The sequence below is a fragment of the Coregonus clupeaformis genome, chromosome 17 (assembly GCF_020615455.1).
Source record: "Coregonus clupeaformis isolate EN_2021a chromosome 17, ASM2061545v1, whole genome shotgun sequence".
Lineage (NCBI taxonomy): Eukaryota > Metazoa > Chordata > Actinopteri > Salmoniformes > Salmonidae > Coregonus > Coregonus clupeaformis.
The window spans coordinates 13,980,406-14,007,313 of NC_059208.1; the positions used below are offsets into that span (position 1 = coordinate 13,980,406).

The 26,908-nt window shown below is 47.1% G+C and overlaps 1 protein-coding gene across 5 annotated transcripts in view; it reads left to right on the forward strand.

Moving 5' to 3' along the window:
• Positions 1–4,620: 4,620 nt before the first annotated feature.
• LOC121585944 (WASH complex subunit 5) overlaps positions 4,621–26,908 on the forward strand; it is a 29,308-nt gene continuing 7,020 nt past the window's right edge. The window contains exons 1-23 of one of the 5 annotated variants that reach the window (XM_041902301.2): positions 4,621–4,768; positions 4,992–5,234; positions 5,480–5,625; positions 5,921–6,005; positions 6,179–6,279; positions 6,686–6,878; positions 7,458–7,610; positions 7,847–7,960; positions 9,663–9,834; positions 11,205–11,332; positions 13,245–13,374; positions 16,623–16,735; positions 17,148–17,314; positions 17,438–17,513; positions 18,130–18,240; positions 22,426–22,566; positions 23,980–24,060; positions 24,169–24,270; positions 24,518–24,697; positions 25,004–25,128; positions 25,356–25,518; positions 25,893–25,995; positions 26,647–26,726. In XM_041902301.2, coding sequence (XP_041758235.1) covers positions 5,049–5,234; positions 5,480–5,625; positions 5,921–6,005; positions 6,179–6,279; positions 6,686–6,878; positions 7,458–7,610; positions 7,847–7,960; positions 9,663–9,834; positions 11,205–11,332; positions 13,245–13,374; positions 16,623–16,735; positions 17,148–17,314; positions 17,438–17,513; positions 18,130–18,240; positions 22,426–22,566; positions 23,980–24,060; positions 24,169–24,270; positions 24,518–24,697; positions 25,004–25,128; positions 25,356–25,518; positions 25,893–25,995; positions 26,647–26,726 — 2,850 coding nt within the window. In that variant the 5' untranslated portion in view covers positions 4,621–4,768; positions 4,992–5,048. Of the gene's footprint in view, positions 4,769–4,955; positions 5,235–5,479; positions 5,626–5,920; positions 6,006–6,178; positions 6,280–6,685; positions 6,879–7,457; positions 7,611–7,846; positions 7,961–9,662; positions 9,835–11,204; positions 11,333–13,244; positions 13,375–16,622; positions 16,736–17,147; positions 17,315–17,437; positions 17,514–18,129; positions 18,241–22,425; positions 22,567–23,979; positions 24,061–24,168; positions 24,271–24,517; positions 24,698–25,003; positions 25,129–25,355; positions 25,519–25,892; positions 25,996–26,646; positions 26,727–26,908 lie in introns of all 5 variants that reach the window. The other 4 variants (XM_041902302.2, XM_041902300.2, XM_041902299.2 and 1 more) reach the window with 4 other exon arrangements.

Genomic DNA, 26,908 nt, shown 5'->3' on the forward strand with positions numbered 1-26,908 from the left:
CAGCATGGCCTAACAACCAACCAATGCTATTTCATACAGTATTATCAATCAAATGCGGGCCATACATGACGGCTAATTAGGGGACCTTAATTAAAGCTGAAACAGTTCCTTGAAAAATATCCAGTGGAGAGTAAGAAACAAAGGCAGAGAGATAGAGAGAGAGAGAGAGAGAGAGAGAGAGAGAGAGAGAGAGAGAGAGAGAGAGAGAGAGAGAGAGAGAGAGAGAGAGAAAGAGAGCGAGAGAGACCCTTTCTCTGTATCAAAGGGCTTGGTAGATCAATCAACGATCATAGCTAAGCTAAAGGACTACCCAATTAATGTCTTTAATCATCTCGTCTGAACAGATCAGTGTGAGAGAGAGCTCCCACCATGGAAATAGATTTGTTATAGTTGAATCACCAACCCAGGTGATGAGAGTCAACTCTCTCTTTAATAGAGATGAAATTGAGATGTATTAACACAAAGGGTGATACTGTGTAAGGGGGAACATACTATGTACACATTCAGTGTACATTCAGTCTACCCCCAAGCCATAAGACTGCTAAATAGTTAACCTAAATAGCTACCGGGACTATCTGCATTGACCACCCTTTGCACTAACTCTTTTGACTCATCAAATACACTGCTGCTACTGTTTATTATCTATCATGTTTCCTAGTCACTTTACCCCTCCCTATATGTACATATCTACCTCAATTACCTCATAACCCTGCACATCCACTCAGTACTGGTACTCATTGTGTATTTATTCCTTGTGTTATTATCTTTCTCTCTGCATTGTTGGGAAGTGTCCGTAAGTAAGCATTTCACTGTTAGTCTACACTTGTTGTTTACCAAGCATGTGACAAATAAACTTTGATTTGAGTGTTACTGTATAGCATATGGATTTGACATGTCTGGGTTTGTGGCGGACATTAACATTGGTGTCATCACCAAGCCAATGATCAGAAGGGAAGTTCTAGGATATAAAGTGTTGTGATGAGGTGGTGTTGAAGGAGTCAGGCGCAGGAGGGTAAATCACAAAATAACAGGCTTTAATCCGCAAAATACAGGTTTACGCAGAAATGCGTCAAACACACTCCAGGGCACAAAACAGGCGCACTGGAAAATACAAGACACACGGGAAATACTCCCGTGGATACAAAATACACGAGCTCCACCGAGCTTCACTAACCTCCACAATAAACAATCACCCACACAGACAAGGAAGCAGAGGGAACACTTATACAATGACTAATGAGGGAATAAGGACCAGGTGTGTGTGATTGAAGACAAGACAAATGGAGTGATGATAAATGGATCGGCAGTAGCTAGTAAGCCGGTGACGCCGAATGCCGGAACCTGCCCGAACAAGGAGGGGAGGCAGCCTCAGCGGAAGTCGTGACAAGTGCATCAATGGCCAACCCTCAAGGTTGTGAAGGGTTAATAAAACAGTCCAGAAATATATATATATTTTTTTAATGCTGCCATATATCATATATATATACATATATGTAATATATAATGACCTATGGGCCCTGGCAAAAGCAGTGCATTATATAAGGAATATGGTGGTATTTGGGACGCAGCCTAGAAGTCCTGCTGGCTGAGCGGTTGGTTGTGTGTGTGTGTGTGTGTGTGTGGGTGTGTGTATGTGTGTGTGTGTATGTTCCCACGGGGGGCCAGTATGAAAATGTATGCACTCACTAACTGTAAGTCGCTCTGGATAAGAGCGTCTGCTAAATGACTAAAAATGTTTAAAAAATGTCAAATGTGTGTATGTGTGTGTGTGTATGTGTATGTGTGTGTTTTGGTTACGCTGAGCATGTGACCCTGGAATGGCCTCGTGGTAAATTAGTAATAAATCCCATGTCCTCTGGGAAGCGGGACAGACCGGGTCAGAGGAGACAATGGTCCAATGAGGGGTTCAAAGAGGTCAAGGACTTTTTGGTTCAGCCACCAGCATATAATGATTACCCCCCACAGGACCATTGCTCTTGTTTGCTGAATGTTAAATACAGCAGCCAATAGGACACAGGGAGTTTGAAAGAAGAGTAAATGCGCTATGGCGGTAGGCTATAGCAGTAATTTATTCAGACCCATAACCATTAAATCTTCGTGGAGAGAAGTGAAGTCCGTCTGCATCTAATTCTAGTCCTGTATTATTATATTATTCAGCATGTCATTACAATGATGAAGATGAGGACAGTGAAACGTATTTCATGTAACTGTTGAAAGCGAGGAAGGAATGAAGCAACAATAGAGAGAGAAAGAGTAATACGCATGTCACACAGCATTAGGGGAAATATTATGAAAGGTATATACACTGAGTGGACAAATCATTAAGAACACCTTCCTATTATTGAGTTTCACCCCTTTTGCCCTCAGAACAGCCTCAATTTGTTGGGGGCATGGACTCTACAAGGTGTCGAATGCATTCCACAGGGATGCTGGCCCATGTTAATAATAAATAATAATAATAATATGCCATTTAGCGGACGCTTTTATCCAAAGCGACTTACAGTCGTGCGTGCATACATTTTTGTGTATGGGTGGTCCCGGGGATCGAACCCACTACCTTGGCGTTACAAGCGCCGTGCTCTACCAGCTGAGCTACAGAGGACCCACAGTTGTGTCAAGTTGGCTGGATGTCCTTTGGGTGGTGGACCATTCTTGATACACACGGAAAACTGTTGAGCGTGAAAAACACAGCAGCGTTGCAGTTCTTGACACCGACCGGTGCGCCTGGCACCTACTACCATACCCGGTTCAAAGACACTTACATCTTTTGTCTTGCCCATTCACCCTCTTAATGGCACACATACACAATCCATGTCTCAATTGTCTCAAGGCTTAACAATCCTTTGCTGGTGTGTAAAACCCGTCAGTCCATACATTTTTACATTTTAGTCATTTAGCAGACGCTCTTATCCAGAGCGACTTACAGTTAGTACACGCGTAAAACTACAGAAATCCAGGCTATTTTATGTCAGGGCATCCAGATCCACCACTGAGCCTTGTGACAAGAACTTCTGCCAGCTCTGACATTAAGTTATTTATTAGCTTGTAATTGTCTAGTAATTATTTCGTTTTTAGGCATTCATAGCATACACTGAGATAATGTTACACAAATCAAGACATCTCCCATTAAGGCCAAATCATGTATTATATAAACTACCAGGCAGTTACCCTAGTTACACTACAAAGTAACCCTACATTGCAGCCCCTACTCTTTGCTGGGCACCAGTTCGATGTTGTAATGTGAGGTGGAGAGAGCTGTGAGGACGGTGCGATGACACAAAAGCATAAAAATGGCATTAAGTACAGACCTACATCTCCTGAGTACAAACCTTCGTTCAAGCCTCAGTCTCCTGAATACAAGTCATTCACCATACACTCACCATACATTCACCTATAATTCTACTTGCGCTCTTGAGAACCTTGAGTCGGTCGGTCAGTAGGCCTAGGAAGTGCTCCGAAGTTGAGCCAGCCTGAGGCAACAAGTGTGGTAGACATTTTCAGTGTTTGCCATGGGAGTCCTATCAGATATGATTTTGTAGTGAGATTTTTTGGAAAAAGTGGATTCCTGCTTTTTGGCCGACCCGTATGTTGTTTCAGGCTGGTTACGGACAAACTGGGATCGGTTACATCTGTGAAAGATAAGTGCAATTGTTTTGATTGTTTGTGCATCCTCCATCTAAGAGGCAGCGGACGACGAGCGTCTCCGGGGCTCAACCTGTAGAGCAGAGAATCCCATCACTACTCGGAGCAGGGCGCTGCTCAAAGGAGTGATCAGTGGGGTAGCATTGAGTGTAGATGTGGATCAAATGAAAGAATATTCCTGGCGTTTGTGACGCCCGCCGTTTTCCTAGATGTGTGTAGGAGGGAGATTCCTAGATGTGAGAAGTGTGCAGGAGGACATGACACAAAGGAATGTGTAGTATCGGTTAATACAGTTGTGTGTGTAAACTGTAGGGGTACCAATGGTGCGGAGTTCAAAGGTGTCAGGTGAGAGAAAGACAGGTTGAGGTTGCCAGGATCAGAGTAGTGCAGAAGGTGCTGTATGCTGAGGCAGCGAAGAGAGTAGTAGAAGAAGTGAGTGATCCTGAGAGGATCCCTGTAAGTAGGCCGGGGCCAATAGAGCATGATAGGAATAACGTGCTTCAATAAGGTTGTTTTTTTGGCGTTCATGGTCACGGTTGTCAATTGTACCGCAGAAATGGAAGGTCAATCACAGAGGATAGATGTTGTGGTGGCAGCTGCACATAAGTACTTGGGTGTACAAGATTTTACTGCAGAAGAGTTACAAGGTGTTTTGAACAATAGTGTCCCGTCCTCCCAAGTAGGTAGGTTTAGATCGGGCCAAAGTAGTGGAATAGTAGTGAGGTTTTAATGGGTGCAGGGTTAGTTGGTAGGGCAATTTTTTTCACAAAGTAATGAATTCATTCAACAGAATAGCAGGCTGATACACAGCCAATACAGTAGGTGGCGGCATGCACCTATAATATGTGTTTGCGGACCGCCATAATAGCAAAGAAGAAGAAGACGAAGACGACGACGAAGAAGAAGACAGCGTCTCTAGTCGGCCGGAAATTCACACGAATAAGAAGAAGCCCCTGGTCTTAGTTTTGACTTTGTCGCCATCTAGTGGTCCACAAACACTCTGCAGGGAGGGAGCGGGTGAATCATGTGGTTTGTCATGTGATGGTAAACAGGAATTGAATTGAAAAACTTGAAACAGCCAACAATTAGCAAGCAACTACACTATCCTATAGTTTTATCCCTAAAGGTAAGTACTGTTGTGAAATTGTGCATGTAAATCCACCGCTTGTTGCAAAACATATTTCCGGCTACTGGCTTCAACTAGCCAGCTGGTGATAGCTTTATGCACAATTGTTTCATGTAACTAGCCGAACTCGTTATACAAATGAATACTATTTAGAGATGCAGTTTAGCTCCTGGTTTAACTTGTCTAGCTAGTGGCAGCTGTGTCTCTCTTTACACAATAATAGTGTAGAAGTGGGCCAGAGCCAGAATTGCAGAACGCCTTGTAGACCGATACCGCCGCCATGGTGGATTTCCTGGCGGAGAACAACCTGTGTGGCCAGGCAGTGCTGAGGATCGTGTCCCGGGGGAACGCTATCATAGCGGAGCTCCTCCGCCTCTCAGAGTTCATCCCTGCCGTCTTCAGGCTCAAAGACAAGAGTGACCAGCAGAAATATGGAGATATCATCTGCGACTTCAGCTACTTCAAGGTGAGATGGGATTGTCTTGTTAAATGAGTGTGAAATGAGATGACAGTGAAAGGACATCATTTGTGGTGCACCTCCTAGATAATGGACACACACCGCCAGTGTCATGGTTAGGTCTTTCAAGTTATTTGATGTCATCTATGAACTAGATTCTTTAGAATGTGTTATGGCATGATGACGAAGTGCAGGGATATAATGTATGTCCAATGTTATGTCCATAATTAACTTTTTCGCCCCCTGCCTTCCAGGGTCCAGAGTACTATGACAGTAAGGTAGAAGCCAAACCAGAGCTTCAGGATCTGGATGAAGAGTTCCGGGAGAACAACATAGAGATACTCTCACGATTCTACCTGGCTTTTGAAAGTGTCCACAAGTACACCGTTGATCTAATCAGGTAATATAGAATTCCTCCTTACGATATCAACCATGTGTCTGTTTGGATTACATATTTGGTCTGTTCGCTCATTGAGCTGAAGCCTTAATGTGTGGTGTGTCAAGTAGTCTGTCTGTCTCACCATAACATTTCATTGAGCTGAAGCCTTACTGTGTGGTGGGTCAAGTAGTCTGTCTGTCTCACCATAACATTTCATTGAGCTGAAGCCTTACTGTGTGGTGTGTCAAGTAGTCTGACTGTCTCACCATAACATTTCCTCACCATGCTTTATTTCATTTGCTGTTCTTCTCTCAAGGTACCTGGACGACCTGTATGAAGGTGTCTACATCCAGCAGACCCTGGAGACTGTCCTGCTGAATGAGGATGGGAAACAGCTGCTGGTAAATCTCTTGTAATCACTTATATTTTGTAGAGGGCCCGGCGTGTGTTCCCTGAAAGCTTTGTAGCGCTAAGACCAACTTTAATACGTTTATGAAGATCATCCCTGTATGTTTGACAATGTCCAGAAGGCCATGCAAGAGTCCCATGATGTGTTGTTTGTCCTTGTAACCAGTGCGAAGCCCTGTATCTCTATGGGGTCATGCTGTTGGTTATCGACCAGAAGATGGACGGGGAGGTCAGAGAGAGGATGCTGGTGTCCTACTATAGATACAGGTGACACTATGCTGCTCTTTTTGGGGGTTGCTTCTGCATCCTTTATACATTTGATCCCTTTTAAGAATCAATCTTCTTTGTTATTTTGTCAGGGACCATTTAATTCTATCAATAATATTATCAATAATACTATAACACTAAGATAGTAAGATGGCGCCAACAGACATGGCAACTCTGCTTCTAGCTCCTAAGCAACGTTGCACAAGCATTTCGCCACACAATAACGTCTGCTAAATATGTGCATGTGACCAATAACATTTGATTTGATTTGAAAACATTTCACAGGCTGAAATTTAATGCATAATACCAGATGGAGCTAAAAAGCAACATTTGAATGAAAGAAACCAAAACATTTGAGTTCAAGTGAACATCTTACTAACTATACATGTCCTATTTGTCTCTCCAGTGCCGCTCGCTCCTCAGCGGACTCTAACCTGGATGACATCTGTAAGCTGCTGCGTAGTACAGGGTACTCTAGCCAGTCAGGGGCCAAACGGCCAGCTAACTACCCTGAGAGCTACTTCCAGAGAGTGCCTATCAGCGCCACCTTCATCAGCATGGTGATCGGCAGGCTGCGCTCTGATGACATCTATAACCAGGTAAGGTGGTACAATCATGTCGGGCTCCCGAGGGGCGCAGCGGTCTAAGGCGCTGCATCTCAGTGCTTGAGGCGTCACTACCGACCCCCTGGTTCGATTCCAGGCTGTATCACAACCACCCGTGATTGGGAGTCCCATAGGGCGGCGCATGCGTCGTCCGGGTTTGGCCGGTGTAGGCCGTCATTGTAAATAAGAATTGGTTCGTAACTGACTTGCCTAGTTTAAATAAAGGTTCAATAATAAATAAAAAAGGCTCAAAGGGATACTTTGCTGGATTTTTAACCATTTGTTTTCTTACCTCAAAAGGAGTTAGTCGCGTCATGCTAACCCACTCTTAGTACATTTCTGTACATCCTTATATGCCATGTTGTCATATTTGGTAACGTCAACACTCCATTGGCTCCGTTTAGGTGGTAGTATCCTAGAACTGAATGAAATTGCTTGCAAAACAAGTTATGCATCAATATTCAATTGTCTTGTAGGGTTATTCAGTCTATTTGTATGTTATGATCATGTAATCATCTGATTCTTAGATCCATGTTTCCTCCTGTCTCTAAAGCTGTCCTCTGTGTTCCCCAGGTGTCTGCGTACCCCCTGCCTGAGCACCGCAGCACGGCGTTGGCTAACCAGGCTGCCATGCTGTATGTCTGTCTCTACTTCACTCCCTCCATACTGCACACTCAACAGGCCAAGATGAGGGAGATAGTGGACAAGTACTTCCCTGATAACTGGGTGAGAGACATCTAAGCTGCACTTCCCTGAATACTTGGGAAACATAAGTGTACTTGTTTCTCTTGAGCCATATTTACATTTTAAATTTTTAGTCATTTAGCAGACGCTCTTATCCAGAGCGACTTACAGTTAGTGAGTGCATACATTTTCCATATCTTGATGCAGTATATTTCACCAGGCCTCCAGCCATTACGCAGGTTTAAAGTAGAGTTTATTTACAAATTCTCCTGCTGCAGGTCATCAGTGTATATATGGGGATCACTGTGAATCTGGTGGAGGCCTGGGAACCATATAAAGCTGCCAAGATCGCCCTCAACTACACCCTGGACTCAGCCAACATCAGAGAGCAGGTATGGAGGCTAACAGGCTTACCTACAGAACGGCTACTAACATGGAATGGTTTTCAGTTGTTTTCCCATAAGGCCTTGTTTTAGACGTGAGTGTCCCGTCATATCCTGCCACAGTTGTCCCGTCATATCCTACCGCAGTTGTCCCGTCATATCCTACCACAGTTGTCCCGTCATATCCTACCACAGTTGTCCCGTCATATCCTACCACAGTTGTCCCGTCATATCCTACCACAGTTGTCCCGTCATATCCTACCACAGTCGTCCCGTCATATCCTACCACAGTCGTCCCGTCATATCCTACCACAGTCGTCCCGTCATATCCTACCACAGTCGTCCCGTCATATCCTACCACAGTTGTCCCGTCATATCCTACCACAGTTGTCCCGTCATATCCTACCACAGTTGTCCCGTCATATCCTACCACAGTCGTCCCGTCATATCCTACCACAGTTGTCCCGTCATATCCTACCACAGTTGTCCCGTCATATCCTACCACAGTTGTCCCGTCATATCCTACCACAGTTGTCCCGTCATATCCTACCACAGTCGTCCCGTCATATCCTACCACAGTTGTCCCGTCATATCCTACCACAGTTGTCCCGTCATATCCTACCACAGTTGTTGTGAAAATGTGGAAGGTTAGAGGACTGCTTATGACACCCCCACTACCATGTTATAACACCTTTAAAACATCCCACTGCCAGTCGTTATTCAGTTAGTATGATGCCTGAGGCCCAGGTCTGTCATGTCATATCCTATCACAGACGTACCCTCCTCTTCTCTCCTCTAGGCCAGTCGTTATTCTGTCAGTATAGCCTAGAGGTCCCTAGGTCTAGTATGTTACAACAGCCCTATATCCTACCAGACGTTAACCGTCCTCTTCTCTCCTCTAGCACAGTCGTTATTCTGTCAGTATGGATGGCCTGAGGCCCTAGGTCTAGTATGTTATAACACCTATCACTATACCAGACGTTAACCCTCCTCTTCTCTCCGCTAGGCCGTCGTTATTCTGTCAGTATGGATGGCCTGAGGCCCTAGGTCTAGTATGTTTTAACACCCCTATAACTAAAGCATCGTTATCCCTCCTCTTCTCTCCTCTAGGCCGTCGTTATTCTGTCAGTATGGATGGCCTGAGGCCCTAGGTCTAGTATGTTATACACCCTATAACTAACCAGGCGTTAACCCTCCTCTTCTCTCCTCTGGGCCAGTCGTTATTCAGTCAGTATGGATGGCCTGAGGCCCTAGGTCTAGTATGTTATACACCCTATAACTAACCAGGCGTTAACCCTCCTCTTCTCTCCTCTGGCCAGGTCGCTATTCAGTTAGTATGGATGGCCTGAGGCCCTGGGTCTAGTATGTTATAACACCCTATAACTAACCATACGTTAACCCTCCTCTTCTCTCCTCTAGGCCAGTCGTTATTCTGTCAGTATGGATGGCCTGAGGCCCTAGGTCTAGTATGTTATAACACCCTATAACTAACAAACCCTCCTTGCCAGTCGTTATTCAGTTAGTATGGATGGCCTGAGGCCCTAGGTCTAGTATGTTATAACACCCTATAACTAACCAGACGTTAACCCTCCTCTTCTCTCCTCTAGGCCAGTCGCTATTCAGTCAGTATGGATGGCCTGAGGCCCTAGGTCTAGTATGTTATAACACCCTATAACTAACCAGACGTTAACCCTCCTCTTCTCTCCTCTAGGCCAGTCGTTATTCAGTCAGTATGGATGGCCTGAGGCCCCAGATCCAGCAGCTGCTGAAGGAAGGGTTCCTGAGGGAGGAGATAGTCCTGGATAACATCCCCAAGCTGCTCAACTGTTTAAGGGACTGTAATGTGGCGATACGCTGGCTGATGCTACACACTGCAGACTCAGGTAGGGCTTTCTATAGACATCTAGGTCCATGCATGAAATGTGCTTAGAACTGATTTATGAAGCATCTATAAAGGCCTTATAAAGGGCTCATGAAGACTTTTTTGTAGTTGTTTGTTTAAAGTGGGAATGAGAACTAGTATCAAAACGATGCAGAGCTGAACCTCAGGTAGAATCATGTCAGGCAGAACCTCCGGTAGAATCATGTCAGGCTGAACCTCAGGTAGAATCATGTCAGGCTGAACCTCAGGTAGAATCATGTCAGGCTGAACCTCAGGTAGAATCATGTCAGGCTGAACCTCAGGTAGAATCATGTCAGGCTGAACCTCAGGTAGAATCATGTCAGGCTGAACCTCAGGTAGAATCATGTCAGGCTGAACCTCAGGTAGAATCATGTCAGGCTGAACCTCAGGTAGAATCATGTCAGGCTGAACCTCAGGCAGAATCATGTCAGGCTGAACCTCAGGTAGAATCATGTCAGGCTGAACCTCAGGTAGAATCATGTCAGGCTGAACCTCAGGTAGAATCATGTCAGGCTGAACCTCAGGTAGAATCATGTCAGGCTGAACCTCAGGTAGAATCATGTCAGGCTGAACCTCAGGTAGAATCATGTCAGGCTGAACCTCAGGTAGAATCATGTCAGGCTGAACCTCAGGTAGAATCATGTCAGGCTGAACCTCAGGTAGAATCATGTCAGGCTGAACCTCAGGTAGAATCATGTCAGGCTGAACCTCAGGTAGAATCATGTCAGGCTGAACCTCAGGTAGAATCATGTCAGGCTGAACCTCAGGCTGAATCATGTCAGGCTGAACCTCAGACAGAATCATGTCAGGCTGAACCTCAGGTAGAATCATGTCAGGCTGAACCTCAGGGAACAGAATCATGTCAGGCTGAACCTCAGGTAGAATCATGTCAGGCTGAACCTCAGGTAGAATCATGTCAGGCTGAACCTCAGGTAGAATCATGTCAGGCTGAACCTCAGGCAGAATCATGTCAGGCTGAACCTCAGGTAGAATCATGTCAGGCTGAACCTCAGGCTGAACCTCAGGTAGAATCATGTCAGGCTGAACCTCAGGTAGAATCATGTCAGGCTGAACCTCAGGTAGAATCATGTCAGGCTGAACCTCAGGTAGAATCATGTCAGGCTGAACCTCAGGCTGAACCTCAGGTAGAATCATGTCAGGCTGAACCTCAGGTAGAATCATGTCAGGCTGAACCTCAGACAGAATCATGTCAGGCTGAACCTCAGGTAGAATCATGTCAGGCTGAACCTCAGGCTGAACCTCAGGTAGAATCATGTCAGGCTGAACCTCAGGCTGAATCATGTCAGGTGATACTATATTCCTAAACTATGTTGTCTTTTCTTCTTGCAGCCTATGATCCCAACAACAAGCGTCTGCGACAGATCAAAGATCAGGTGATCAACGACTCCAAGTACAACCCCAAGATCCTCTTCCAGTTACTCCTAGACACCGCCCAGTTTGAGTTCACTCTCAAAGAAGTGAGTCTAACAATATGATATATGATTTGATGCCAAGTCAAGTTGTAGTTACACAATAAGACCGTGTCCGTCTCTGAATATAATGGTGGATTACACAATAAAACCGTGTCCGTCTCTGAATATAATGGTGGATTACACAATAAAACCGTGTCCGTCTCTGAATATAATGGTGGATTACACAATAAAACCGTGTCCGTCTCTGAATATAATGGTGGATTTCACAATAAAACCGTGTCCGTCTCTGAATATAATGGTGGATTACACAATAAAACCGTGTCCGTCTCTGAATATAATGGTGGATTACACAATGAAACCGTGTCCGTCTCTGAATATAATGGTGGATTACACAATAAAACCGTGTCCGTCTCTGAATATAATGGTGGATTACACAATAAAACCGTGTCCGTCTCTGAATATAATGGTGGATTACACAATAAAACCGTGTCCAGTCTCTGAATATAATGGTGGATTACACAATAAAACCGTGTCAGTCTCTGAATATAATGGTGGATTACACAATAAAACCGTGTCCGTCTCTGAATATAATGGTGGATTACACAATAAAACCGTGTCCGTCTCTGAATATAATGGTGGATTACACAATAAAACCGTGTCCGTCTCTGAATATAATGGTGGATTACACAATAAAACCGTGTCCGTCTCTGAATATAATGGTGGATTACACAATAAAACCGTGTCAGTCTCTGAATATAATGGTGGATTACACAATAAAACCGTGTCAGTCTCTGAATATAATGGTGGATTACACAATAAAACCGTGTCCGTCTCTGAATATAATGGTGGATTACACAATAAAACCGTGTCCGTCTCTGAATATAATGGTGGATTTCACAATAAAACCGTGTCAGTCTCTGAATATAATGGTGGATTACACAATAAAACCGTGTCCGTCTCTGAATATAATGGTGGATTTCACAATAAAACCGTGTCGGTCTCTGAATATAATGGTGGATTACACAATAAAACCGTGTCCGTTCTCTGAATATAATGGTGGATTACACAATAAAACCGTGTCCGTCTCTGAATATAATGGTGGATTACACAATAAAACCGTGTCCGTCTCTGAATATATATGGTGGATTACACAATAAAACCGTGTCCGTCTCTGAATATAATGGTGGATTACACAATAAAACCGTGTCCGTCTCTGAATATAATGGTGGATTACACAATAAAACCGTGTCAGTCTCTGAATATAATGGTGGATTACACAATGAAACTGTGTCCGTCTCTGAATATAATGGTGGATTACACAATAAAACCGTGTCCGTCTCTGAATATAATGGTGGATTACACAATAAAACCGTGTCCGTCTCTGAATATAATGGTGGATTACACAATGTAAACCCGTGTCCGTCTCTGAATATAATGGTGGATTACACAATAAAACCGTGTCCGTCTCTGAATATAATGGTGGATTACACAATAAAACCGTGTCCGTCTCTGAATATAATGGTGGATTACACAATAAAACCGTGTCCGTCTCTGAATATAATGGTGGATTACACAATAAAACCGTGTCCGTCTCTGAATATAATGGTGGATTACACAATAAAACCGTGTCCGTCTCTGAATATAATGGTGGATTACACAATAAAACCGTGTCCGTCTCTGAATATAATGGTGGATTACACAATAAAACCGTGTCCGTCTCTGAATATAATGGTGGATTACACAATAAAACCGTGTCAGTCTCTGAAATATGGGATAAAGCCGTCTCTGAATATAATGGTGGATTACACAATAAAACCGTGTCCGTCTCTGAATATAATGGTGGATTACACAATAAAACCGTGTCCGTCTCTGAATATAATGGTGGATTACACAATAAAACCGTGTCCGTCTCTGAATATAATGGTGGATTCACCATCTGTACTCCCCTTCCTCACAGATGTTCAAGCAGATGCTGTCAGAGAAGCAGCTGAAATGGGAGAGCTATAGAACAGAGGGAGCTGAGAGGATGACGGAGCTGGCTGAGGTGTTCTCTGGGGTCAAGCCTCTAACCAGAGTGGAGAAGAATGGTGAGATGGATAACACAACTCTACATACAACGTAAACACACATCATTACCACAACTGGCAGTTCACAATCTGGAATCCCTCTCTTAGTGTGACTGCTTGCAAATCCTTTTAGTTGGAGTCAACCACTGAAACTGCTTATATGTGTGCGGTATACACTGACTGGACAAATCATAAAGAACCGTGACATAGACTGACCAGGTGAATCCAGGTGAAAGCTATGATCCCTTATTGATGTCACTTGTTAAATCCACTTCAGTCAGTGTAGATGAAGGGGAGGAGACAGGTTAAAGACGGATTTTTAAGCCTTGAGACAATTGAGACATGGATTGTGTATGTGGGCCATTCAGAGGGTGAATGGGCAAGACAAAATATTGAAGTGCCTTTGAACGGGGTATGGTAGTAGGTTCCTTGACACACTCCACTGGTTTGAGTGTGTCAAGAACTGCATCGCTGCTGGGTTTTTCACACTCAACAGTTTGTGGGAAGCATTGGGGTCAACATGGTCCAACATCCCTGTTGAACACTTTTGACACCTTGTAGAGTCCATGCCCCGACACCTTGTAGAGTCCATGCCCCGACACCTTGTAGAGTCCATGCCCCGACACCTTGTAGAGTCCATGCCCCGACACCTTGTAGAGTCCATGCCCCGACACCTTGTAGAGTCCATGCCCCGGCACCTTGTAGAGTCCATGCCCCGACACCTTGTAGAGTCCATGCGAGACCCGACACCTTGTAGAGTCCATGCCCGGCACCTTGTAGAGTCCATGCCCACCTTGTAAGTCCATGCCCCGCACCTTGTAGAGTCCATGCCCCGACACCCTTGTAGAGTCCATGCCCCGACACCTTGTAGAGTCCATGCCCCGACACCTTGTAGAGTCCAGGCCCCGACACCTTGTAGAGTCCAGGCCCCGACACCTTGTAGAGTCCATGCCCCGACACCTTGTAGAGTCCATGCCCCGACACCTTGTAGAGTCCAGGCCCCGACACCTTGTAGAGTCCATGCCCCGACACCTTGTAGAGTCCATGCCCGACACCTTGTAGAGTCCATGCCCCGACACCTTGTAGAGTCCATGCCCGGACACCTTGTAGAGTCCATGCCCCGACACCTTGTAGAGTCCATGCCCCGACACCTTGTAGAGTCCATGCCCCGACACCTTGTAGAGTCCATGCCCGACACCTTGTAGAGTCCATGCCCCGACACCTTGTAGAGTCCATGCCCCGACACCTTGTAGAGTCCATGCCCCGACACCTTGTAGAGTCCATGCCCCGGCACCTTGTAGAGTCCATGCCCCGGCACCTTGTAGAGTCCATGCCCCGACACCTTGTAGAGTCCATGCCCCGGCACCTTGTAGAGTCCATGCCCCGACACCTTGTAGAGTCCATGCCCCGACACCTTGTAGAGTCCATGCCCGGCACCTTGTAGAGTCCATGCCCCGACACCTTGTAGAGTCCATGCCCCGACACCTTGTAGAGTCCATGCCCCGACACCTTGTAGAGTCCATGCCCGGCACCTTGTAGAGTCCATGCCCCGACACCTTGTAGAGTCCATGCCCCGACACCTTGTAGAGTCCATGCCCCGGCACCTTGTAGAGTCCATGCCCGACACCTTGTAGAGTCCATGCCCCGACACCTTGTAGAGTCCATGCCCCGACACCTTGTAGAGTCCATGCCCCGACACCTTGTAGAGTCCATGCCCCGACACCTTGTAGAGTCCATGCCCGACACCTTGTAGAGTCCATGCCCCGACACCTTGTAGAGTCCATGCCCCGACACCTTGTAGAGTCCATGCCCCGACACCTTGTAGAGTCCATGCCCCGGCACCTTGTAGAGTCCATGCCCCGACACCTTGTAGAGTCCATGCCCCGACACCTTGTAGAGTCCATGCCCCGACACCTTGTAGAGTCCATGCCCCGGCACCTTGTAGAGTCCATGCCCCGGCACCTTGTAGAGTCCATGCCCCGACACCTTGTAGAGTCCATGCCCCGGCGAATTGAGGCTGTTCTGAGGGGAAAAAGGAGGTGCAACTCAATATTAGGAAGGTGTTCTTAATGTATTATGCTCTTAAAAGCTTGTTGCTCACTGTACCATACCTATTACTGTCACTGTACCATACCTATTACTGTCACTGTACCATACATATTACTGTCACTGTACCATACATATTACTGTCACTGTACCATACCTATTACTGTCACTGTACCATACATATTACTGTCACTGTACCATACCTATTACTGTCACTGTACCATACATATTACTGTCACTGTACCATACCTATTACTGTCACTGTACCATACATATTCCTATTGCTGTCTCACTGTACCATACCTATTACTGTCACTGTACCATACCTATTCCTATTGCTGTCACTGTACCATACCTATTCCTATTGCTGTCTCACTGTACCATACCTATTACTGTCACTGTACCATACATATTCCTATTGCTGTCACTGTACCATACCTATTCCTATTGCTGTCACTGTACCATACCTATTCCTATTGCTGTCTCACTGTACCATACCTATTCCTATTGCTGTCTCACTGTACCATACCTATTCCTATTGCTGTCACTGTACCATACCTATTCCTATTGCTGTCTCACTGTACCATACCTATTGCTGTCACTGTACCATACCTATTCCTATTGCTGGCTCACTGTACCATACCTATTCCTATTGCTGGCTCACTGTACCATACCTATTCCTATTGCTGTCACTGTACCATACCTATTCCTATTGCTGTCTCACTGTACTATTCCTATTGCTGGCTTACTGTACCATACCTATTCCTATTGCTGGCTCACTGTACCATACCTATTCCTATTGCTGTCACTGTACCATACCTATTCCTATTGCTGGCTTACTGTACCATACCTATTCCTATTGCTGTCACTGTACCATTCCTATTGCTGTCACTGTACCATACCTATTCCTATTGCTGGCTCACTGTACCATACCTATTCCTATTGCTGTCACTGTACCATACCTATTCCTATTGCTGTCACTGTACCATACCTATTCCTATTGCTGTCACTGTACCATACCTATTCCTATTGCTGTCACTGTACCATACCTATTCCTATTTCAGTCTCACTGTACCATACCTATTAATATTGCTGTCTCACTGTACCATACCTATTCCTATTGCAATAGTGAAAGCTGAACTCACTATGCCATACTTCCTCTTATTGTAAATGTGTTAGATGTTGATGTGTGTTGTTAACATGGTTGTTGTTGTGTTGGACAGAGAACCTGCAGGCATGGTTCAGGGAGATCTCTAAGCAGATAGAGTCTCTGAACTATGAGGACTCCACCGCTGCAGGCAGGAAGACCGTTCAGTTGATACAGGCCCTTGTAGAGGTGAGGACTAGAACATGAACAAGAGTACATGCACTGTAGTTATTTCATCTCTGGGTAACTCTCTTAGTGACCGTTACATGATCATATCTATTACATGGGCATAATTTGAATCCCTTTGATTTGATATACAATTATGTTGTTTTGTCCAAAAATATGTTTATATATAAACCCTGACTTCCTGTCCTCTCCTTACCTATAAACCCTGACTTCCTGTCCTCTCCTTACCAATAAACCCTGACTTCCTGTCCTCTCCTTACCTATAAACCCTGACTTCCTGTCCTCTCCTTACCTATAAACCCTGACTTCCTGTCCTCTCCTTACCTATAAACCCTGACTTCCTGTCCTCTCCTTACCAATAAACCCTGACTTCCTGTCCTCTCCTTACCAATAAACCCTGACTTCCTGTCCTCAGGTTCAAGAGTTCCACCAGTTGGAGTCCAACCTGCAGGTGTGTCAGTTTCTGGCTGACACCAGGAAGTTCCTTCACCAGATGATCAGGACCATAAACATCAAGGAGGAGGTCCTGATCACCATGCAGATAGTAGGAGACCTGTCCTATGCATGGCAGATCATAGACAGGTACACACTGTCCAACTACTCTGGCTTACCAGTTTCACGATGACATAGCCAGGTCTCTCTTGCAAGTCAATTATAATATATACATTTGCCATTTAATGTTTTTCTCTCTGGTTGTTTTCCCAGCTTCACATCCATCATGCAGGAGAGTATCAGAGCGAACCCATCCATGGTGACCAAACTACGAGCCACCTTTCTAAAGGTGAACCATTCACTACTCAGACAGACAGTGCATTAGTAGAGTACACAGGTTAATCCCCTAAACAAGACATTTGTATTTTCTGTTTCAAAACATGCAGTCTACTGGCACACAGATCAGACACCCATGCATACCCCACAAGACATACCACCAGAGGTCTCTTCACAATCCCCAAGTCCAGAACAGACTATGGGAGGTGCACAGTACTACATAGAGCCATGACTACATGGAACTCTATTCCACATCAAGTAACTCATGCCAGCAGTAAAATGTAGATAAAAAAATAAAAAATAAAGATAAAAATACATGTTATGGAACAGCGGGGACTGTGAAGCAACACAATCATAGACACATGTATACAAACACACGATAACATACGCACTATACACACATGTACACATGGATTTTGTGTTGTAGATATGTGGTAGTAGAGTAGATGCCTGAGGGCACACACTTAATATGTTGTGAAATCTGTTATGGATGTATTGTAATGTTTTTAAAATGTATAACTGCCTTAATTTTGATGGACCTCAGGAAGAGTAGCTGCTGCCTTGGCAGGAACTAATGGGGATCCATAATAAATACAAATAATGCGTGTTTTATTGATCTATGTTACCAGTTGGCGTCTGCGTTGGACCTGCCTCTGCTGCGTATCAACCAGGCTAACAGTCCAGACCTGCTCAGTGTTTCTCAGTTCTACTCTGGGGAGCTGGTGACCTACGTCAGAAAGGTATGGTCCTGGTGACCAGGAATCCTGAATCCCAAATCAACCCCCAGTCCCTACTCCCTACCCCAGTCCCTACTCCCTACCCCAGTCCCTACTCCCTACCCCAGTCCCTACTCCCTACCCCAGTCCCTACTCCCTACCCCAGTCCCTACTCCCTACCCCCAGTTTCTACTCCCAGTCCCTACTCCCTACTCCCCACCCCAGTCCCTACTCCCTACCCCAGTCCCTACTCCCTACCCCAGTCCCTACTCCCTACCCCAGTCCCTACTCCCTACCCCAGTCCCTACTCCCTACCCCCAGTTTCTACTCCCAGTCCCTACTCCCTACTCCCTACCTCCAGTCCCTACTCCCTACCCCCAGTCCTTACTCTCTACCCCAGTCCCTACTCCCTACCCCAGTCCCTACTCCCTACCCCAGTCCCTACTCCCAGTCCCTACTCCCTACCCCAGTCCCTACTCCCTACCCCAGTCCCTACTCCCTACCCCCAGTCCCTACTCCCTACCCCCAGTCCCTACTCCCTACCCCAGTCCCTACTCCCTACCCCCAGTCCCTACTCCCTACCCCCAGTCCTTACTCCCTACCCCAGTCCCTACTCTCTTCCCAAGTCCCTACTCTCTACCCCAGTCCCTACTCTCTACCCCAGTCCTTACTCCCTACCCCCAGTCCTTACTCCCTACCCCCAGTCCTTACTCTCTACCCCAGTCCCTACTCTCTACCCCCAGTCCTTACTCCCTACCCCCAGTCCTTACTCTCTACCCCAGTCCCTACTCCCTACCCCCAGTCCTTACTCCCTACCCCCAGTCCTTACTCCCTACCCCCAGTCCTTACTCTCTACCCCAGTCCCTACTCTCTACCCCAGTCCCTACTCTCTACCCCAGTCCCTACCCCAGTCCCTACTCCCTACCCCAGTCCCTACTCTCTACCCCAGTCCCTACTCCCTACCCCCAGTCCTTACTCTCTACCCCAGTCCTTACTCTCTACTCCAGTCCTTACTCTCTACCCCAGTCCCTACGCTCTACCCCAGTCCCTACTCCCTACCCCCAGTCCCTACTCCCTACCCCCAGTCCCTACTCTCTACCCCAGTCCCTACTCTCTACCCCAGTCCCTACTCCCTAACCCAGTTCCTACCCCAGTCCCTACTCCCTACCCCAGTCCCTACTCCCTACCCCAGTCCCTACTCCCTACCCCCAGTCCCTACTCCCTACCCCAGTCCCTACTCCCTTCCCCAGTCGCTACTTCCTACCCCCAGTCCCTACTCCCTACCCCCAGTCCCTATCCCCTACCCCCAGTCCCTATACCCTACCCCCAGTCCCTACTCCCTACCCCCAGTCCCTACTCCCAACCCCAGTCCCTACCCCCAGTCCCTATTCCCTACCCCCCAGTCCCTACTCCCTACCCCCAGTCCCTACTCCCTAACCCCAGTCCCTACTCCCTAACCCCAGTCCCTACTCCCTACCCCAGTCCCTACTCCCTACCCCAGTCCCTACTCCCTACCCCAGTCCCTACTCCCTACCCCAGTCCCTACCCCCAGTCCCTACTCCCTACCCCAGTTCCTACTCCGTAACCCCAGTCCCTACTCCCTTCCCAGTCCCTACTCCCTACCCCCAGTCCCTACTCCCTACCCCAGTCCCTACTCCGTACCCCCAGTCCCCAGTCCCTACTCCCTACCACCAGTCCCTACCCGATTCCCTACCCCAGTCCCTATATCCTACCCCCAGTCCCTACTCCCTACCCCCAGTCCCTACTCCCTACCCCCAGTTCCTACTCCCAGTCCCTACTCCCCACCCCAGTCCCTACTCCCTACCCCCAGTCCCTACTCCCCACCCCAGTCCCTACTCCCTACCCCCAGTCCCTACTCCCCAGTCCCTACTCCCCACCCCAGTCCCTACTCCCTACCCCCAGTCCCTACTCCCTACCCCCAGTCCCTACTCCCTACCCCCAGTCCCTACTTCCTACCCCCATTCCCTACTCCCTACCCCCAGTCCCTACTCCCTACCCCCAGTCCCTACTCACTACCCCTACTCCCCACCCCCAGTCCCTACTCCCTACCCCCAGTCCCTACTCCCCACCCCAGTCCCTACTCCCTACCCCCAGTCCCTACTCCCTACCCCCAGTCCCTACTCCCCACCCCAGTCCCTACTCCCCACCCCAGTCCCTACTCCCTACCCCCAGTCCCTACTCCCTACCCCCAGTCCCTACTCCCCACCCCAGTCCCTACTCCCCACCCCAGTCCCTACTCCCCACCCCAGTCCCTACTCCCTAACCCCAGTCCCTACTCCCTACCCCAGTCCCTACTCCCCACCCCAGTTCCTACCCCCAGTCCCTACTCCCTACCCCCAGTCCCTACTCCCCACCCCAGTCCCTACTCCCTACCCCAGTCCCTACTCCCCACCCCAGTCCCTACTCCCTACCCCCAGTCCCTACTCCCTACCCCCAGTCCCTACTCCCTACCCCCAGTCCCTACTCCCACCCCAGTCCCTACTCCCCACCCCAGTCCCTACTCCCCACCCCAGTTCCTACCCCCAGTCCCTACTCCCACCCCAGTCCCTACTCCCTACCCCCGTCCCTACTCCCCACCCCAGTCCCTACTCTCTACCCCAGTCCCTACTCCCCACCCCAGTCCCTACCCCCAGTCCCTACTCCCCACCCCAGTCCCTACTCCCTCCCCCCAGTCCCTACTCCCTACCCCCAGTCCCTACTCCCTACCCCCAGTCCCTACTCCCTACCCCCAGTCCCTACTCCCTACCCCCAGTCCCTACTCCCTACCCCCAGTCCCTACTCCCTACCCCTACTCCCTACTCCCCACCCCAGTCCCTACTCCCTACCCCCAGTCCCTACTCCCCACCCCAGTCCCTACTCCCCACCCCAGTCCCTACTCCCCTACCCCCAGTCCCTACTCCCCACCCCAGTCCCTACCCCCAGTCCCTACTCCCCACCCCAGTCCCTACTCCCTACCCCCAGTCCCTACTCCCCACCCCAGTCCCTACTCCCTACCCCCAGTCCCTACTCCCTACTCCCTACTCCCAGTCCCTACTCCCTACTCCCCAGTCCCTACTCCCCAGTCCCTACTCCCTACCCCAGTCCCTACCCCCAGTCCCTACTCCCCAGTCCCTACTCCCCAGTCCCTACTCCCTACCCCCAGTCCCTACTCCCTACCCCCAGTCCCTACTCCCCACCCCAGTCCCTACTCCCCACCCCAGTCCCTACTCCCCACCCCAGTCCCTACTCCCTACCCCCAGTCCCTACCCCAGTCCCTACTCCCCACCCCAGTCCCTACTCCCTACCCCAGTCCCTACTCCCTACCCCCAGTCCCTACTTCCTACCCCCAGTCCCTACCCCCAGTCCCTACTCCCTACCCCCTAGGCACGTGTAGATCTGAGAGGATTGGATAGGTGGAAGCAATATGGTGATAGCTCCATCTTGTGTTTCTTGAAAGGCCAGGTGGGTTGTTATTACTACATTGCTTATACCTATCCAATGCTTTCAAGATCTCCACCAGATCTGCAAGTGTATAGAGGGTAGAAGGGGTTGATTAGGGATTCAGGGTTAAGACGCATCTCTGCATATCTCTACTCAAGAGGAAGTTGTTAAATAGACCTGCTGTGACATTATTGGATGTATTTCCTGTACTCTCCACTAGGTGTTCCAGATCATCATCCCTGAGAGCATGTTTCCTGTACTCTCCACTAGGTGTTCCAGATCATCATCCCTGAGAGCATGTTTCCTGTACTCTCCACTAGGTGTTCCAGATCATCATCCCTGAGAGCATGTTTCCTGTACTCTCCACTAGGTGTTACAGATCATCATCCCTGAGAGCATGTTTCCTGTACTCTCCACTAGGTGTTCCAGATCATCATCCCTGAGAGCATGTTTCCTGTACTCTCCACTAGGTGTTACAGATCATCATCCCTGAGAGCATGTTTCCTGTACTCTCCACTAGGTGTTCCAGATCATCATCCCTGAGAGCATGTTTCCTGTACTCTCCACTAGGTGTTCCAGATCATCATCCCTGAGAGCATGTTTCCTGTACTCTCCACTAGGTGTTCCATATCATCATCCCTGAGAGCATGTTTCCTGTACTCTCCACTAGGTGTTCCAGATCATCATCCCTGAGAGCATGTTTCCTGTACTCCACTAGGTGTTCCAGATCATCATCCCTGAGAGCATGTTTCCTGTACTCTCCTCTAGGTGTTACAGATCATCCCTGAGAGCATGTTCACCTCCCTGGCTAAGATCATCAAGCTGCAGATCCATGCCATCATGGAGGTTCCCACCAGACTGGACAAGGACAAGCTGAAGGACTACGCTCAGCTGGGGGCTCGCTACGAGGTCAGAGGTCACTAGGGTGGTCCAGACAGCTTATGGTCCTGTGTGAATCAGTTGGAAGAGCATGGCGCTTGCGATGACAAAGGTTGTGGGTTCGATTCCCGCTTGGGCCACCCATACAATTTCTTTATTCACACATGACTTTAAGTGGCTTTGGATAAAAATGTATTCTAAATGGCAGATATAGAGAGGTCAGTACTACACCAGACACAGCACTGTTAGCGTTAGACTGGTGCAGGGACCAGGGTGGTCTATCAGAGTACTGTGGTAGTGACTATAACTAGGACCTATATTAGTGACTATAACTAGGACCTATGGTAGTGACTATAACTAGGACCTATAGTAGTGACTATAACTAGGACCTATGGTAGTGACTAAAACTAGGACCTATAGTAGTGACTATAACTAGGACCTATGGTAGTGACTAAAACTAGGACCTATAGTAGTGACTATAACTAGGACTGACTAAAACTATGACCTATATTAGTGACTATAACAAGGACCTATATTGGTGACTATAACTAGGACCTATATTAGTGACTATAACTAGGACCTATATTAGTGACTATAACTAGGACCTATATTAGTGACTATAACAAGGACCTATATTGGTGACTATAACTAGGACCTATATTAGTGACTATAACTAGGACCTATATTAGTGACTAAAACTAGGACCTATAGTAGTGACTATAACTAGGACCTATATTAGTGACTATAACTAGGACCTATGGTAGTGACTATAACTAGGACCTATAGTAGTGACTATAACTAGGACCTATAGTAGTGACTATAACTAGGACCTATAGTAGTGACTATAACTAGGACCTATGGTAGTGACTATAACTAGGACCTATATTAGTGACTATAACTAGGACCTATATTAGTGACTATAACTAGGACCTATAGTAGTGACTAAAACTAGGACCTATAGTAGTGACTATAACTAGGACCTATGGTAGTGACTATAACTAGGACCTATGGTAGTGACTAAAACTAGGACCTATATTAGTGACTATAACAAGGACCTATATTGGTGACTATAACTAGGACCTATATTAGTGACTATAACAAGGACCTATATTGGTGACTTTAACTAGGACCTATATTAGTGACTATAACTAGGACCTATATTAGTGACTAACTAGGACCTATGGTAGTGACTAAAACTAGGACCTATATTAGTGACTATAACAAGGACCTATACTATAGTTAGGACCTATGCTAATGACTATAACTAGGAGCCAGAGTTTTTCCTGACTAGGTTCCTGGCCCCTAACTGTGGAGAGGGAGCAGATGCTCACTGAGTCTCCCCAACTGTTCCTCTCCGGCTCAGAGGAGCAGTGTTTGTGAGAGGCAGTGGGTTTTCTACAGCTGGACGTCATCGACTTGTTCTTCTTCTTCCTTTTCTCACAGGTTGCCAAACTCACCCACGCCATCTCCATCTTTACTGAAGGGATTCTGATGATGAAGACTACACTGGTTGGAATCATCAAGGTCAGTTTTTAAATTAAAACAGGTTTGTGCAACTGTTGTTTTAGATATATTATAATTGAGAAAATGTGTCGAAACGCATAAGTCTTACCTGTCATGGTGTCTCTTCAGGTGGATCCCAAGCAGCTCCTGGAAGATGGTATCAGGAAGGAGTTGGTGAGGAGAGTAGCCTATGCTCTACACAAAGGACTTATCTTTAACCCCAAGGCTAAGGTGAGATATCTGACCACAACACAACACAATGTGAACCATTCCACAAGACCATTCAGCACAGTGTTAACCGTCACTTTCTAAACTTTCTACGTTTACTTTCACTTTCTGAAGTAGCATGATTGTTCAGGTTTTATTCATGACAGAATACAAACAAAGTTGTCTGCGAACTTGAAAATGGAGAGGGGGGGGGGAAATGAAGCGTTACAGCATGTTAATCATGGTACATTTCAATCTCACACCTGGTCAGACCAGTGAGCTGATGCCGAAGCTCAAGGAGATGGCAGCCACCATGGATGGGTTCTACCGGTCCTTTGAGTACATCCAGGACTATGTCTCCATCTACGGCCTGAAGATCTGGCAGGAGGAGGTCTCTCGCATCATCAACTACAACGTGGAGCAGGAGTGCAACAGCTTCCTACGCACCAAGGTTGGACTCACACCTTAAATCCACATGGCTCTTTCTCAGTTTGTCTGATCGATTCCTTGCATCCTTTAAAACATTAAAACATCATCAAAAAGGGAAAACGTTACATCCTCCTTCGCAACCGTGTTGGAGGAGAAGGTCCAAGCTCCCTTCTAATAATTAGCTGGTTGAATCAGGTTAGTTACAACTGGGGTTGGAGCGATAGCCTACAGGAGAGTAGCTCTCCAGAAACAGGGTTGGAGAGCCCTGGTTTAAATAATATACATACTTTTGAAACGTCTTAATGTTCAGCCGTTTTGTGTTTCTTAGATCCAGGATTGGGAGAGTGTCTACCAGTCGACCCATATACCCATCCCCAAGTTCCCCTCGGTCGATGAGTCAGCCACCTTCATAGGGCGACTCTGTAGAGAGATCCTCCGCATCACAGACCCCAAGTAGGTATCTCTCTCCACATCACAGACCCCAAGTAGGTATCTCTCTCTCTCCATGTCACCTTTGTGGCATCAGTCTGTCAGCTTATAGGTAGTTATGGAAGGGAGCATTGGTGTACTTTGACACGGCATGGCATATACATGGTAGTGGATGTCTGTTTTGGTGTACACTCTTCTCAGTGCTTTTAATATGTCTTAATGCATAGGTTTACCTGTTACCTGTATTCCAGAGTGACATGCTACGTGGACCAGTTGAACACCTGGTACGACCTGAAGACCCACCAGGAGGTGACCAACAACCGTCTGTTTTCTGAGATACAGGACACCCTGGGGACCTTCGGCCTCAACGGGCTGGACAGGCTGCTCTGCTTCATGATCGTCAAGGAACTGCAGGTAACATGAGCCAGCCTGAGAATACTACTCTGGCGATCTATAGGATCCTAGGCCTGTCTAACTGGTATGGAACCTACTACCTGAGACCTAACAATTATTTAACCAGGTTGTCTCATTGAGTTCCAACTATCATGTTATTAATATCATGATATTGAGGTCAATATCAGTTTGCTGTTATATTTGATACACGTACTGTCATTCTTAGCTTGACTTTCTGTAGAGACATGGCCAGTCATTATCATTCAACAACCACATATTGAAGTATGGCTCAGCTCACCTGTTTTATTTGAATACATTTAGAATCATTCAAGTGGTCCAGTTAGTTATTACTTCCCCTCAAGGTTCCGTAACATGACAGGTTTTTGTTCCATTAGAACTTCCTGACGGTGCTTCAGAAGACCATCCTGAGGGACAAGGCTATGGTGGACGTCTTTAAAGCCATGCTGAGCGCTGTCAATCCCGTCAAAGGTATTGTGGGTAGGTGTCAACAGCTTAGGAAGGATTCTTACCAGGGTTGTTTAAAACTTATTTCAGCGGAAAACAAAAAATGAGTTTGTCTTATTGAGACTAATCCAGGAAGTCCCTCCCTGTTTCAGTCCATTTTCTTCCATTTGGTGCCCAATGAACAGGACCCAGAGATTATGACCAGGGAACATTAGGTTCTGGTTGACTGTCCAGGCCATCATCACTCACTGGCTCCCACTGACCAGGACCCAGAGATTATGACCAGGGAACATTAGGTTCTGGTTGACTGTCCAGGTCATCATCACTCACTGGCTCCCACTGACCAGGACCCAGAGATTATGACCAGGGAACATTAGGTTCTGGTTGACTGTCCAGGTCATCATCACTCACTGGCTCCCACTGACCAGGACCCAGAGATTATGACCAGGGAACATTAGGTTCTGGTTGACTGTCCAGGTCATCATCACTCACTGGCTCCCACTGACCAGGACCCAGAGATTATGACCAGGGAACATTAGGTTCTGGTTGACTGTCCAGGTCATCATCACTCACTGGCTCCCACTGACCAGGACCCAGAGATTATGACCAGGGAACATTAGGTTCTGGTTGACTGTCCAGGCCATCATCACTCACTGTTGCATTTCTTTGTCTTCTTTCTGTCAGGAAATGCCAGTAAAGTCTACACCAACGCTGTTGCCAAAACACAGAAGATCTGGGGGCCATACTTGGAATCGATCATGAAGGTACTGTGTTTCATTGAACTGTTTTTAGCAATACCAACTTAATGTTATTAGCAACATAACCACTATATTCAGTGATCGGCATTTAGAAGACTATAATCAAAGATAGGTGACCCAGTGCAGAGCCAGCTGTACTGGTAATACACCAGCCACAATAACACGTACCTCAAGGTTTATTACAAGAT